Here is a 17,405-nt window from a genome sequence, read left to right as displayed (position 1 = left end):
AAAAACATGATTAAATTAAGGAAAATGCGTATGTGTGTGCGTATAATATTTGATCTGTAATATATTAATATGTAAATATATTTCATCTAATATTTGAAGACAATAACATAAAATGTTTAAAAGAAACAGCTTATTTTATAAAGTAAGAACAAGATTGGAAAAGTTTTGATCACTCAGTTTGATTAAATATATTCCTTGCACAAAAAAGGATCTGCAGATGGTTCTGAGGCTGATCATGTACTTAAGCACAAGGATTGCTAACATAAAAATTATTAAGTATACAAGGTATGTATAAAGTCTGTTTAGAATTAAATAAAAATTATTACAAAGAAAATTATAAAGATATCTTCATCAAACTGTTTCTATCTTACAACTCAGTTGTTTTCAATGTTTGTAATTAGATTACATTCTTGTTTTCGGCATCCTGTTGATTAAACCTGTTTTATTAAGACAAAATATGCAGGCTCAATGAAACTAGAGAAATTTATAGAGTCAGTGTCCGGGGGGGGGGGTCTATCATGAACGACTGAGGAAAACATTGTCGCAAATGTCTACATCGATCTGAATATGTGGTGCTAAAAATACAGAACTTTGAATCGACCATCTTTCAGCAACAAGGTGTCCTACAATGCATGTTTGTAAGGTATTCAATCAACATTTTCCCCAACTCTTGAATTGGTTAAGGTGGACCAAGTTTATGATTATCACCAATGCCACAAGTCTGCATATTAGAGCTATCGTAAAGATATGTATCAGACAAAGATACAGAACATTACTGAACTAAAGCAAAAAATGTGACTCTCGTAGCTCCAGTCCCCTCTCCTCTATTTTATCCTTTAACCCTCACATTTTGACAAACGAGGGTAGGAGTTGTTTTTTGGATTGGCTATTGTTTAGATAGAGTTGCATAGAAATTTCAAATCCTCTCAAAGTATTTATCATTTAATTGTCAATCTATTTTTCTCATTAACCTTTACCTTTGAGTGGTTTATTGCTTTAATAAATGGTGACTAATCTTTGTGTGAATAATAGTGCCCATGAAGAGTCGCCATATTAAATGAGCTAAAAAATTTAACTTTGAAAACCACCAAGTACAATCGAACAAAACTGATGGTGATATCTTGATTGTCTTTGTAACATTTTTTTTTTTTTTTACATTAGAGAAAAATTTTATGGACATCATATGTAAATGCATCAAATGTATTTCTAAATGATTGATAAAGGACATGGATTATACAAAGAATGAATAATTTCATGAGAAAAAAAAACAAAGTTGACACAATAATTACAACTGTTATGTGTAGGGACAAAAAGCAGACATGCTTTAGCATGTTCAGGCTCTGTCTTTTAAAAATTAGTTACCCCTTCCCCTCAATCGCCATACTTTTCTATCCATCCTTATTACTGGGACAGTAATATACATTTGAAATAAAATGTACAATCGTTTTCCTAGACGATTATCACAAGGGATAATGCTAAATGCCAGCTCAAACCTCATATAAAAAGTAGAGTTGATCGCTTAGTTAAAACATGTGATGTAAAAGATTTGAAGATTGAAATTAAATTTAGTTGCTGCCAGAATTTCAGCTACACCACACATCATATATAATGTCCTGAGAAATAAACTTTTAATGTTCCATTCTCCATATGGAGATAACTATGCGGGTTGCTCCTTCGCTAAGGAATTCGAGATACACTTAAGTAAATGAAAATCTAGTGTAAAGTTAAAACTGTTGTCTTAGTACAAAGAAAAAATAGCATCTTCATCTTTTAGCTTCTAAAATGTGATACTGTTAAAAGAGGATATAACATTGCTAATTAGGTATTAATCTATAAAAATAAAACAGATGTCTGTCTGCCTGTGTGTAAATATTTAACCGATAAACTGTCAAACTACTGGTCACATAACACTAAAATTAACAGGAAATAGTAATCACACACCAAGGATGGTTTATAACAAATAAAATCTTTGTTTGGGTGGATGAATAACACATAGAAATATGCCAGCAAGTTGAAATACAAAATCTTCCTTTCAACTTGGCAATGTATTTCTATTATTTTTGCGCATGTGCAAATTCATTCATAGCTTAAAGTAGTTTAATTATAAATCTTTCTAATCTGTCAATAGCTCAAACAGTAGGGAACACGGATGGAGCACTAAATGTTTTGGTTTTAATTGCAGCTCATATCACTTGGGTCATTTTTTTTATAACTTTTGAAAGTACAATATATTAGGTACAATATAATATTCAATAGAGAATTGACTGTAATAATAAATACAAAATCTGCATAAATATAGATTTAAATTTTACAATCAGACAAGGCCGCTGTTGCCCCTACCTACTAGTATACTATATAACAGTTGAAGTAATTGTATTTGCTTTGAAAATTCTTTGAAAATGGTTGAAGGAAATCTTTTGTGTATAAGACTCACCACTTGTAAAACATTTACATACAAATATTGAATGCTTTTGAAATATTTTGTTAAAAAAACTAAATAAAAATGATAAATATATAATAAAATGCATTAGAATTTGTTTAAAAATATCAACAGGCAAAAATCATCCATCACGATTAAAAGACAAAATAACAAGATACAAAAAAAAAAAAAAAAATTATAAAGACAAAAATATTCATTCTTACAGTGAATAACAAAAAACTATCAAGAACAATATAAAGACAATATCAAACAAAAATATAATTTTTCAAATATTCTGAATAATAACTACATGACATGAGAGAAAATCTAGTGATTTTCTTTTTTTCTATTTCTGGCTTAAAAAGTGTTATCCTATGAGTAAAAGTAAGTGACATTTAACATCCATTTTTATTATTTAAAAAAAAAAAAATACTGAAATATGAATGGGTACAACTCGAGGGGGATCGATGTCATGGAGTAAACATAAGTGAGATAAATTTCCATTGAAAATAAAAAGTATTAGACTGAAATCCAAAAACAAATTTACCAAAGAGACACAAAGAGGAGGAGCAAAATATATATTAGATAAAAATTTCAGTGAAGTAAGGTGACCAAAAACAAAGAATTACTTAAAATATGTGAAGATAGTTGGAGATGATCACCTGAGGTAACTTCACTAGAAAATGCTGATGAGGTTTTCGTTTGGTTTAGTTGTTTTTTGCTTGACAGCATATAAACCCTTTTTGGGTTATTTAATGCCAAATCCAGTAGTTTAGGAAAAGGTCTTAATGTTTTTAAATATTTATTCATAGGGTTTGGTTGGGTTGTTTTGTAGAGAATAAATATTTTCATTTTCTGCATTTTCCTGTAACAAGTGTCAGGTACTTTCAAATTAAAGTCCATATACAGCGATGGGTCACATAAGCTTAGGTCAATGGCTGCATGATTTCCGTTAGTTGGGTTGATGTGTGTAAGTGCACCATCATTGAGGAAGCACATCATTTTCATTGATAAACTCTTCCAACATCGTCCTTTTTATTAGTGTCTTCACATCCCCATAGGATGTTATGACTATTGAAGTCTCCTAATAGGATTAAAGGTTTAGGTAGTTAGTTAATTTTTTCAATTCGTTTTTATCCATGCCATCATTTGGTGGGATATATAGAGTCATAGAGTATATACTGTCATTGTTTTATGTAGGGTGGTGTTACTGGCAATTGATTGGTTGCTATGTTTAGAGTTGTTACTCTCCCCAGAGTGCCCCCCCCCCACCAAGTTTTGACTAATTAAATTTGTTGATGGTCTGGTATATGGTATACTTTTTCTATTAGATATCCAATTTTTATTTCAGTAGGAGGTTTGGGGGTGTTGAAGTTAGGATGTAGGTGTTTGTTAGAATCCTTTTTAAAATTTTTTTATTTTTATTATTGTTACTCTTTGGGTGCCTATAATGCCTTGTTCCTTTAAGTTACTTTTAGTTTCATCTGACGGACCAAAGTGAGAGTTCTGGGCTTTTTATCACATCCTTGAAGAATTCAAAGTGGTGTGGAGGTAAGCTTTTATTTTAAGGTTGTGGATATGGTTTTGGTTTAGAATTGTTGAATACTTCTATAAGGAGTGTGTTGTTCCTTAGTTTTTTTTTTAATTGATGTGTTTTTTGTTATAGATCTAAATATTTTTTTCAATGATGAATGGGGATAATTTAGTTATTAAAATGTTGCTTTCTATTGACTCAAAAACGATGAATCTTAGGAATATTTTATCCTTGGTTTTATTGTCTGATTCAGATTCTGGGTCTGTGTATTAGCACTGAGCTGGATTCAATATGGGTCTTGTCTTTGTTGGTTGCCATGAGTTAATTTTTCTATATATTTCATCTTCCTTGTTCCCCACCCACCTCAGAACCCATCAGGGGAAGATGTTAAGGGGAGAAACCCTTTCGCACTATTATCCCAGTGATACAAGGAAGGTATACTCTTACTAGTGTGTGTGTGTGTGGGGGGGGTAGCATTTCAGGTTTCCTGACCCATTTTTTATGAAAACTTTAGTTTTAATCCCTTCCTGTAACAACTTTTCCATACTGGTAGATGGACCCTTGCCACCATCTTCTGATACTTATGCTCTATCTCTTGTTTGTGATTAAGAGTCAGACGATTTTCGGGAGTGTTTATGTTGCCTGAAGTAGATTGGTTTTATGTAATTAAGTATTAGGGATTCATATGACTAGCCAATTCATCAGATCAAAGGGCCAAAGTGGTATGTTGGGAAGTGGAGGTGCTAAATCCTGATCTCAACTGCTAGGATACTGTCCTCCTAAGGCATCATGAGTCTCCACCCACGGCCAACAAGTTTAGGGACTTTTACCCTCTGCAGCGGGGGCAGTCAGTGTATTCTAATGCTCTACCAACAGGGCTACAGTAAAGAAGAGGAAAAAGAAAGAAAAGAGGAAAAATCAATAACATTTATGTGCGCTGAATTTTAGTCAGGAAGTCACTGTTTTCAGACAATCTAACCTGGTAACACCAGTAAATGCTGATGAGGATGCTTATGTCAAATTTTTAACAAGTTTTAGAAAAGCAGGATTCTTAGTACAGACAGACCTTGTACCTAACTTTCCTGCTGTGGCAGACAAATAAAATCAAACTATTTGGACATGATACAGGAGTTAACATGAAGGGAAAGAGTAAGACTCATTCAACACATTCAACAGATTTCCATTCTCCGCAGGCTATATCATCTCCTTTGAAAAGGCAAATATGTTTCAAGAATGTGTAAGGATACTCCTATGCGTAAAGAAACCTTTGGTCACTGAGGGTTTCTAGTTGTCTGGAAATGCCGCCAGAAACAAGTACTCCAGAATCATCTAAACTAACTTGCAATTAGCCACCCAGAATGACCACTGGCCGAGATGTTGTCCTCTTTAATATCCAGGTTGTTCTTTTCCCCAAGAATATTCAAAATGCCACCCAGTAAATTTAGTGGTAGTTATAAGTACCCAGAGGATTTCAGTTCTTGTGGAGTAAGTTCAGAGCAGTGATGGAGAAAACAAATTCAGTTCAAGAAATTACCAAAGCCGGGTATTTATTATTTTTTAAAGCTAAAATCATTTTAATCCTAAGTTAATCTCATGTATATTAGATGTAATCTACCTTTTTACTCTGTACGTCTGTGTGTCAAATTTTAAACTACTTTGGTCATTTTTAAGACAAACATAGAATTCTCCAGTAATAGCATCCATAAGAACTGAAGTCCTCTGAATACTGAATGATTATAAAAGCTGTAAAAAAAAAAAAAAAAATCAACCAAAATACATAACGATCTTATTTTACATTTTAACAAAACATGTAAATTTTAACAATTTTCCAATAATGTCTTTTTACACCCCTCTCTCATACAATGTTATTACAAAAATATGCCACAAGTAACTATTTTTGTGTATTCATTTCACTTCAATAATTCATTTTTGTACTGGCAAAAGATTTTTCAAGTATTTATTTTCTTATCACATTCAGTTTAACATCCATTTTACATGCTGGTACGTGTTGGACAGCTTTAATAAATTAACATCCAAAATAACCTATCTCTGGCCAGGTCTTTATCCCCCAGGTTCACATTATAATTTTCTTCCGTTTTCTTTGGCCTTCCCCGGTGATGTAAACCGTCTACCTATTAACCCAAGAATTAATCAAATCTTTTGTTACAGCCATACCACTGAAGTGTACTTTTGCTGCACACATCTTTCTATATTTTCCAGGTTTAAACTTTCTGCTAGGCCATCAGAACTAAGCCTGTCTTTAAGATCCACATTAAACATTTATTACATCATTCTATTTCTCTTTCTAAGCAACACATCTTAACAAATCTGAACACATTTCAAATTCATTTAGCGTCTAATCACTTCAATTCCTCCCAAACCATCTACTACGAAAAGTATGTTTAAAATATCCCACATTTTGTTATGTAAAACCATTTTGAGGAGAGTGTTAGAATTTTATTAAATACTTAGGTTATTACACTTACATTGACCACAGTTTTGACACAATTGTATTACTTGCAAAGTATAATTTAAAGCCAACAAATAATATCAAACAGACACATTCTATCAATAAAATAAAAAAAAGTAAATAGAAGTAGTACATAGTTTAGACTTCAAGCTACATTTAAAAAATTAGAAGTAAATTTTAAAAAGCATTATATATATATATATAATAAATGACAAAAAAGTTATATTCCAAAATTCATGATGTTGACAATCTTATAGTTTATTCCTTTAAATCAGTTGATTTATACCATTCTTGACAGTACCTATTTCGTAGCGCAAAATCAATCAATTATTATATCTATTAGTGAATCTATTATGCCCTTAACTCATCAGAAGAAATAGCAACAATCAATCCGTCAAAAGGAATCAAAATGTGATTTGACATAGCGAAAATCCGAAAATTGGAATTTTCGGATTTTCACCATGTCAAATCACATTGAGCATCTTATATAAGGATGGATATATAATAAGAAATATATATATATATATATATATATATATATATATATATATACACGCACACGAGGAGTACAGCTTACGGTCTGAAGGCCGTAAATTCATCTAGGGGAAACAACTTTATAATTGTCAATCTGAGGTTGACATCTCCCTTTATTTTTGCTCTTTATCCGAAAAATTCTGAAACCACTCAGTTCAATTATACACATACAATTTCTGTTGTAATTCAATGGAGGAAATATAGTCAAGATTTCAAATTACTACTGCTTTTCTTAAATTTATAGAAGACATTGAGATAATAGATAATGGAGACAATAGTTTACAGGGAGGAAAAAATATTTAAAACTTAAATTAACAAAATAATTGAATACGAGCATTTATTTGGAACAATTCAAATATAATTCACCTATAAATTAAAATAATTTAAACCATTTATTTCAATTACAATTTATATTATTTGTTTTAATTAAAAGATCTCAAAGCCACTTTTTTATTTAAAGAAAATTATGTAAAGACCACGGAAAGCCCATGTTAAATGAATGAGACAATCATAGGATACTAGAGATTTTAAACATATTTCTACCTGGTTGAAAGAGTGGCACAACAGTTTAAAATAGTTAATAAAATAGTACCCAACACTAAATATAATAATAATAACCTTCGTTTGTATGCAAAGTAAAATTAAAATGCTCAATCACCAAAAATGAAACGCAAAAAAAAAGTAATGGAGAAATATCTAGTACTGTTGAATGCAAAAAGTTAAGATTGTAAGCAATTCCAAACTGAATTGTTAGAAAATCAAATAAGACGTCATAAATAGAATTCTGTCGTTTTTTCCGCTTTATGAAATTTGTAAATAATAATAAGGAGGAGGAGGTGAAGCAGCAAGAAGACTATACAAAGGTGTTTTCGCGTTTTCACAGTTGTACATAGTATCAAATGGAGTTCGCGATTCAAAAATTAGTCAGTTTTTATTGGATATTCCTGTTTGCATTCATTACTAGATTTATAACATTACATTCAAAAGCCTTTGTTATTTAGAAATTTTGGAGTCAAAATTTCCCCATTAACTACCTTCCTTGTTTAGAAGGTCAATCAAAAGAAGATCTTCAAAGACAATGTATACAAAACGAAATCCCATTTTAAGCTTTTATTTCTTATTTATTTGTTTGTTTTGTTAAATAGGTTTTCAGGTTTCGAATGATGCAATGTGACACTTAAAAAAAATATTTGAAAAGAATGAGTATCCACGGGATTTCAGTATTTACAAAGTCTTGAAAATGGCTGAAACAGTTTACAATTTGAAAACCAAATTTTTTGTAGGGGGCTGAAAGAAAAAAAAAAAAAATTAACTCTTAACATGCTTGGTGCCGTATACCTTTTTCACGGCTTTCAAATTATAAGTTGCTTTCCCATTTACAGAAAAGAACTTTGGATTTCTACACTCATATTCAAGACTTACTCGGTAAGTACTGAGATCCTTTCCATATAAATTTCTTACAAGTATTAAAAAAAATGAATATTTGGTTAAAAGAGATTAATAATAAAACTACAAAAACAAAAAGATGTTTTAGAAGTCTTTTTACAACTTGAGTTTGAAGAAACTGAAGAAACCTGCAAATTGGAAATTATCTTCCAATCCTGTAAATGGATATAAAATTTTATAACGAATATACATTCCTTTGAAATAGAAGAAACATTTGAACTTATTGGCCATAACTAGTTAGATTAACTGAGAAATAAAATAAAAATGTGACAAACACATACATAAAAATTTCAGAAGAGTAAACAGAGTTAATAAAGTGCAAATGGAGAAAAGAGAAAAAAAAAAACCGTTAGAAACAATATCAAAATTAAACAATTACATACAACTTTTTAAAAAAAAATTTGATTGAAATATATATATTACACTGGTAAAACAAATAACTGTTAGATGAGGATGGAATCGTAGTATTGGGAGGTTGAGATATTAGATTGGACCAAATATTAATTGCATCTCGCACCAAACATGATGCTGGTAAGTCATTAGGAAATCTGGATCATGTTTTATCAGACAAAGATTAGGACAGAATTGAAAAGGTCAAAATCTCATATAAACACAAATTAAAACCTCACGTGCATACTGTGTCACCAAATTAAAATCTCACTTTTTTTTTTCCTGCAAGTTTACAAAAAAAAAAACAAAAAAAAACAAAAAAAACTAGTGCACAATAACATTTTTAGTTTTTCAGTTTTATTCTTTTGGGGGCTGATAAAGATATGATGCAGAAATCTTGTTCATCTACTGAACTCCATTCTAGATTTGATTAAATTTACACATTGGCTTAAAAAATGTAATTAAAGTCATTTGAATGACTTTTTTTCCTACAACACGAAGGAGTTGAGGGCTATTTCTAAAATACAAAATGATATTCCTAAATATCAGATAATACAATGGCTAAAAGGTTTCCATTCTTTGAATCTCAATAAATATTTAGAAAAATAAAAAAGCAATCTTCATGCAGATAAATTCTGAAGATTAATGATAATAAAAGGAAAGAATAGAGAAACATTAAAACCAGAAATTATTTAAACGTCAGTCAATATTGACCAAAAAACCCAATTAAAAAAGAAAAAGAAAAGAAAAAATGGCACAAAGCATTTTGTGAATTCAAAAACACACACATAACGAACAGAATCGATATAAACAGAAAAATATACAGATTGATTTTTTTTTCTGTTTTGTTTTTGATTTTAATTAAAATATAAATTTCAGTATTTTGAATATTAACACATTACAACCCTCTTCCAAACAATATCCAATTGCTGCAATGTCTTTAATATTTACTATATTACAAATAATTGAAGCAAAATAATAGAATACAAATAATCTTTGAAGATCTGTTTTCTTTCCAAAAATAATCCCTCATTCCATAAAACAAACACTAGTCAATCTCTTTAATGTTGTTCGTACAGAATCCATTTCATATTATTTCCATTTAGTGCTTTTGTTTTGTTTGTTTTTTTAATGAAATATTTTTTAAATAATTATTTGTATGTTATGTGATTAAAAAATCACCTAAACATTTGTGGGGCATTGTGACGAAAAAATAAAAACAAACAAGTCAAACTATACAAATGATTTATTATACATTCTGGTAAAAACTTTATATATATATATATATATATATATATATATATATATATATATATATATATATATATATAACAATAGTCGTAAGTTTGTGTATAAACGATATAATTCAGTAAATCCTTACTGTGTTTATATAAAGTGCTTTCTTTATTTGATAGAAAACTTGATATAAACGTTTTGGTTACACATTTGCAGACATGATTCATTCCTAGTTGAAAAGCAGTTGAACTTCCTCATGCCATCATTTAATATGTATGCAAAAAAAAAAAAATAAATAAATAAATTTTTAAAAAAATAATGCTGTTTAGCCTTATGGTTGACCATGTAATTCTAAAAATGAATCATGTGACTCATCACATGTTATTTCTTGAAAGAATTACTCTTTCATTTCCATTTTTGTATCCATATTAAATGGTGGCCTTAAAGAGTCCAGCTGCTCTTCAACTAAAATTGAAACATATCTGCAAAGATATATAAGTGTTGGGGCGATTAATTGGAATCAGGAAAATCAGAACTTAAGTTTAATCTAATTTCACTATATTAGGATACAATTAAAAATGATAAAAATTAGGATATATTTGACTTCGATAAATTAGAGTAGTAAAATTATATTTAATAACCAATAAAAATAATAATTAACCGTTCATCAAAAAAAAAAAAAAAAAAAAAAAAAAATGCAAATTAACTTAGTTTTATCATTAATAAAACTCAAATATAGATTAGGTTATATTGAAATTTTTAATATTAATTTTTCATGAATCAGTTAATTCAATGTATAGTACAAACTGAATTAACCAACAAATAATATTAACATTAAAAGTACATAAATATTATTTATAAATAAAAGGATAAAAATAAATAAATCTTATAATAGATACTATGTTTGAATAAAGGGAAACAACTCTTAAGTTTAAAAGCGAACCATCGATCTTTTAAATAAATGTCGAATAAATAAGATAAAATATTACGAATGGAAGTCTTATATTGGAATTAAATAAGATCATAAAAAAATAATTAAATGACAATAAAGAATTATAAGTTATGTAATAATAAATTTAATTTAAAATAGTAATAAATATTGAATTATGTATAGATTAAAAATCAATTTAAACCAGCAATTAATGGAATCAGGAATAGAAGGTATATATTTTTTGTAATAGTTTCGTATAAAAATTTAATACAGATATAGACATATGGTAGATATATTACAATTATTAATATCATCTAAGTAAATATATATATATATATATATATATATATATATATATATATATAGATTAATTATAAACAATAAATCAAATACTAAATAGAATATTTTTAGTAGTATATATCAAAATTAATAAAACTTATTAATATGAATACTTAAATGTTAGTGGCTTTATTTCTAAGTTCAAAATGGCATAATGTAAGCTAAAAAAATAAAGTAAGTAATAAAGTAATTTCAACCTCTGTCCAATTTTCGGATTTGTATTTATGCCCAAATGCTTTTTATTTTCTTTTTCGTGCTACTTCTTCTGATGAGTTCAGGGCAAAATAGATTCATTGATTGATACAATAATTAAATGAATGATTTTGTGCTATGAAACAGTTACTGTGAAGAATTGCAGGTGTCGACAGAATTAAAGGAATAAATTGTAAGATGGTCAACATCATGAAATTTGGAATGTAGACGTTTGCCGGTTATTTGTTCTTAAAAACCTCTAGCCTTGATGGAGAGGAGACTAAAACTTGTTGCTATGGTTTCAAATGAGCTAAAATAACTGCAAGGGGAGACTGGATTCCAAATATTTATGTTATGTCTCCCCTCTTGTGGAAATAGGGTACGATTATGAATATCTCCAGTTTCAAATAATCCTTTACACTATGAAATTTACTTTATGTATTAAAACCAAACTTATAATAGGGTTTTTTGCTTGGTTGTCTCGCTGTGGCTTTGCCAGGATACTAAAATATGTATAAGGATGTACTAGTGATAATTGAAGCATAAAACCAAGTATTTTTTGGTTGCATGTTTTGTTATTCAATATTTTGAATACTGTGTTTTTCACCAGGAATAATATGTCTTAATGGAATCGTTTGGCGTTTATATACACATATATGCACACATACAGATATACACATGCACACAGATAAGCATACACACACATCTTACATAATGAAATTCTGCTCAATTTCAACCATGGTTATCAATCATCAAGGTGTCTCACCATTCAACTGACAAACTCATTAACCCTTGTCTGCCGTTTCACTTTTATAAGTGGTATAAAAAGGGGGGACACTACACAGAAAATAAAAAGTTTATATATTGAATAAAAAGGGGACCTATTCAAGTATGAAAGTAAATAACTGTAAACCCTAAAAGATGATAAAATTTGTGAATGCCCCTGAAGCAACAGTGAGTGCGAAAGTATTTCTTCAGAATAATCGAAGAAAGAAAAAACTGTGCTCAAATTTTACTAAAAGAGGACAAAAAAGTTTGCTTTTTTCCTTCTTGTATAAAGTGATGAAAAGAGAGAAAGAGAGTACTATCACTTTTAATAAATAAATAATGGTAAGTGATAAACAAAAAAATGCTGTCTACCATAAACCAGACAGAAAAAAAAAAAAAAAAAAACTACATTATAGGAGGGTGGGGAGAAACTGGAAAAGTTGTTTAAAAAATATATATAAATTCTTTAAAAAATTTAATAAATGAATATGAGGGGGTTGGGAGTGAAGGTGAAAAGATTTTAAATATACAAAAGAAAAAAAAGAAAAAAAAAAAAAGAAAAATGAGAGCAAGAAATGGGATGAACTGAAAGGTCTGCCCTACCTGAACCGAGCCCCCGTGTCTATCAGCTGCGAGGTTAGCCCCCAGATAGCTATTGATCTGGCGTGGTTGCTCACCCCAAGCATGCCCCCTTTGATTTGAACTGGGCTGAAAGGCAAATAGGGAGGCACCAAATTATATTAAATAAAAAAAAATAAACTGAGGAGGGCTGAAAATATGGGCAAGGCTAACAATTCTAGCCAGCATATGTGATACAGGGCACCAAAATTACACGAGAAGCATGCCTAGTTCCAAGTCAAAACTTCACAGAAATACTTTTTTTTTTATAAGGAAATTTAGATTTTTAATAAGATAGAAATCCAAAATGTACAAGAATTATTCAGATTGAAAATAAAAATTATTCTTGTCAAATCGAGAATCAATTTGAAAGTTTCTCCACCAATCATCTGAAATCTACGGCAAGTGTAAATAGCATACACACTTTCATTTTCTGTTTTAGCACATTTTTATTCAAATAATAAAATATACTTTAAAAAGAATTTGAGAATCAGTTTTTGAAAATATATTTGATAAATGAAATTTAATATCTAACTAAAGAAAAAGAAATTGTCATTATTGTGAAGGTTGCAGAGTTAAAGATTTTGGAAGGAGTCAAACCCGTAAGAATGCTGGAAATTAGCGATGGATTTTTTCATCTCAGGGACCAAAAGGCATCCTGGACATGTAATTCTAGGAGCCGGAGTCGGTATATTTGAGAATTGGAGTCATTGAAGTTGTAAAATTAAGAGTTTTGGGAGTCGATCTAATATCTTCAGACTCGTCAACCCTGGTTATTATTTCAGTTTTTCTAATCTTTGGCCTTCTTCAAGTGTTTTCATAAATGCTAATCTTTTAGGAATTTCAAATAAACTATTTTAATCCACCGAGATAAACCGTTTTAATTTTACAGTTACATGCCTTTCCTGATATATCATGTCAATTATTTTATTTCTTAAGTTCCTTCAACAAGGATTGAACTCAAACTGCAGGTAGAACTCTATAATATCTCAAGCAACATTTTTATTAACTAAGCTATATGCCTAGTTTTTCTTATCATATAGATAAAATATTTAAAATTCAAAACTATCAAAAAATAATTTACAAAAAAAAAAAAAAAAAATTCTAATAAAAATTAAAAAAAAAACAATAAAAAAAACTATAATATATATATATATATATATATATATATATATATATATAAGTAAATAAATTAAAATAGATTCATTTGAATTAAGAGTTGTATTTGTTTTAGGCAAAAGAAAAGAGTTCAAAGAAGACATAACTCTTCCATAATTCAGAAGAGTTTGTTTTAAGACTTGTAAACACTGTTTGATTAAAAACTTTCATTTAATGTTAATTTCATTTTGCTTTTTGACTCCACTCATAATCATTGTTATTCTACAAAGCAAAGATTGTGTTTTGAAATAAATTTTCTTTTACAAAAAAAATATTTACTAAAATATTTAAATTTCTAAATTGGCCTTCATTATATTCGTTTTAACACACGTTTTATAATGCTGCCATGCATTGAACAACTTTGAACTAACCTATCTCTGGTCAAGTCTTTATCCCTCTTTCACTTCCTCCAGTATCTTCCTTGGCTTTTCCCTGCGAATTGATCCTGCTACATCTACTAACCAAAGAACTCTCATTCTTTCAGTGTGGCCATACCCTCAAAGTCTCCTGTTCTGTACATGTCTCTATACTGTCCAGATTTCATAAAAATTAACTTTAAAAAAAAAAAAAAAAAATATGAGGGGTATTCCAAAAGTAATGTCTTCCATTTTTTATTCTGCCTGAATGAATGAGAGGGGATTGTATATTGCATTGTTATGCATTTATGACCTCAAAGGTTCATCCCTCTGTTGCAGATACTGATAGTGTGAGACTAATAAAGTAACACCTGTCATGGACGTGTGTCAGAAGCAGAGATGCATCTTTGAATTTATGGTAAAAATGCATTGAGAATGGTGGTGACAATGTAGAAAAAAAATTCTGAAGCACAAAAAGTGGCTTGTTTTAATGGTATCACTCCAGTCCTTATAGCTATTTAAGTTTTTCAGTTTAAAAAAAAAAAAAAGTTTTCTTTTTGGAATGATCCTCATAGATTTTATGCATTTGTTAATTTTCAAATATACTATTGATTTAGTTTGATTCTATAAAAAAAAACAAAAACATCCGTTTTCGTTTGTATGCAAGTCATAACCTAGCACATCCATTTAAAAAAATGAGATTTTTGAATCGCCAAAGATATAATGCAAAATAGTAATTATCTGACTTAATCGAGTGCAAAAAATTTAGATTTTATCCATTCTAACATTCTTCCAAAAGCAAATAAGAAATCCTAAAAAGAATTGTCAACATAGACTTAAAAAAAAAAGCATTCATTTTATTTAAATATTTAGCTGATAATTGAGTTTATAGTAAATACAATAATAGCCAATATATGGGTTGGTTGATTTATTTTGACAGGTCATGGTTTAAGATTCTGTAACCTCCTCAAATTCAATTCACTATTCAACTAAGATATATTTCCATACTACTACTACTACTACACCCGCACACTAAAATAGATATTGTGATATACTCGTTTCTTCAGGAGTTTCTAGTTTTTCAGTAGCAACCGAGACATGATGCCACAACATGCCTACACCTTGATTATGACGTTTTTTTATGCATCTCATGTTGCACTTGGTTTGATAGGAATAGGTATTACGTTCCCTTATATCATCCATCTTGTGTTAATCTGTTTTGTTAACTCCTTTACCAACAAGTCGTGTGAGTGAATGTGGTGCCTCTCTGGTGCTTCATGTGAGATGATGCCACAAAAAATAGTGAAGAAATAATGAATGTGAGAAGTGTGAAGGGCTAACACTGCCTTCACATTTTCACCAAGTTTCAGAAAAATCTAATGGATAAGGCAAAAGTTATGGGGTAAAAAGTGTCATTTTTTGCAATTTTGGGGCATTCGTGACCCCTTTGAGCTTCTGGGAACACCGAATCCCAGTGAAAATGGACAAACGGTGCAGTTTCACGCCATAAGACACATATATTTGAATTCAGCACCATGGAAAAACACTATATAGACATGCATATCAAGTTTTTGAGTAATATGAAAAAAGAGCTCCAAAAAGGTATGTTTTTTTAGTCCTGAAAGTCCAGAGGGATGCGAACCAGAATTTTGCCAGGATCACCGATACTGAATTTATATTAAGAACAATAGCCTCCACATTTTGGCCAATTTTCAGGAAAATCTAATGGATGGATCAAACGCTATAAGGCAAAGAGTGTCATTTTTGGCAATTTGGGGGCATTTTTGACCTCTTTTGAGCATCTGGAGAAGCCAAATCCCAGTGTAAATGGATAACAGTGAAGTTACAGTCTTAACACATGTATATTTGAGTTGACCACCATGAAAACCCACTATATAGTCAGACATATTAAGTTTTTGTTGAGAAATATGAAAAGAGAGCCACAAAAAGGGGCATTTTTAGCAATAAAATCTCTGGGGACACGAACCATAATTTTGCCAGGGTCCACATTTTGGCTAAGTTTCAGAAAAATCTAATGGATGGATCAAAAGTTATAGAGTAAAACATGTCATATTTGACCTCTTTTGAGCTCCTGGGGATGCAACAGGAACTTTTGCAGGAAATTTTTTTTACTGTGCACATTTATTTAATGAAATATAATTTGTGGCAAAATTTCAGGAAAAACTAATGGACGGTTATCTGGCAATTGTCCAGAATAATGAACGCAAGGACGAATGCCACTGAAAACATAGGTCTCTCTCCGATAAATCGGGGGACCAGTATTTTAATAATTAAAGATATTTAATTGAGAAATAAAATACAAAAATGCAATAAAATGCTGACAAAACGCCCTCCCAAAAATACCATAACAATAAAACGTTCAATTTAATTAACCAACACTATAATATACTAAGCTTAACAACTATAATCAATTAGCATCTTAGTATTTTGAATTTGATATTGAACCTAAATTTTATGCAATGTGTCTAACCTGTAATGCAAAACTTTTATAGTAACTTGTAAAAATAAAAGGGTTTCCAGTTAATGCAAAGTAAAGAATATACCATGATTTCCCTATTCTTCTTCTGACAAGTTTTAGAATTTAGAAAAGTAAATATGTAAATGCTTAACTAATAACCATAAACCTGGAACCTCCTCATAGTGCTAGCTAGAAAGAGTCGAAATGGATCTCTTTCATTGGCTGTTTACAACAAAACAGCTGAAATAGTAAGATACGCAAAGGACCAACAATTGATTTAAAAAAAAAAAAAAACATGTCGAAAGCAATCATGTACCTAAAAAGATGAGATTTTTAAATTAAAAAAAAAAAAAAAAAATCAATTCAAGGTTCATAATCTGGCCAAAGGAGTCAGATTGTGAAAAATCAGAAACCATTTCATGATGCCACAATAACATCACTGAAAACTCATGTAAATGCATGTTACAAATAAATTGTCAACTACAAATTTGAAATACATTGGCCTGCATCTATCTCAGTAACCGCACTTTATTAC

General features: G+C 29.8%; 1 protein-coding gene across 24 annotated transcripts in view; it reads right to left on the bottom strand.

The window, feature by feature from the left end:
- LOC145276958 (casein kinase I-like) overlaps nucleotides 1-17,405 on the bottom strand; it is a 464,141-nt gene that overhangs the window by 51,838 nt on the left and 394,898 nt on the right. For 14 of the 24 annotated variants that reach the window (XR_013868064.1, XR_013868063.1, XM_080128484.1 and 11 more), the window contains one exon: nucleotides 12,863-12,967. The exons of the other annotated variants lie outside the window; for them this stretch is intronic. Coding sequence is in view for 12 of the 14 variants with exons in the window: in XM_080128484.1 (XP_079984610.1) it covers nucleotides 12,863-12,967 (105 nt within the window). In the remaining 2 variants the exon portion in view is untranslated. The remainder of the gene's footprint in view (nucleotides 1-12,862; nucleotides 12,968-17,405) is intronic. 24 annotated transcript variants of the gene reach the window in all.

The sequence above is a fragment of the Euprymna scolopes genome, chromosome 5 (assembly GCF_053919585.1).
Source record: "Euprymna scolopes isolate OS-2025 chromosome 5, ASM5391958v1, whole genome shotgun sequence".
Lineage (NCBI taxonomy): Eukaryota > Metazoa > Mollusca > Cephalopoda > Sepiida > Sepiolidae > Euprymna > Euprymna scolopes.
Note: the sequence above shows the minus strand (reverse complement) of the source record. Positions and strands in the feature narration are given on the sequence as shown.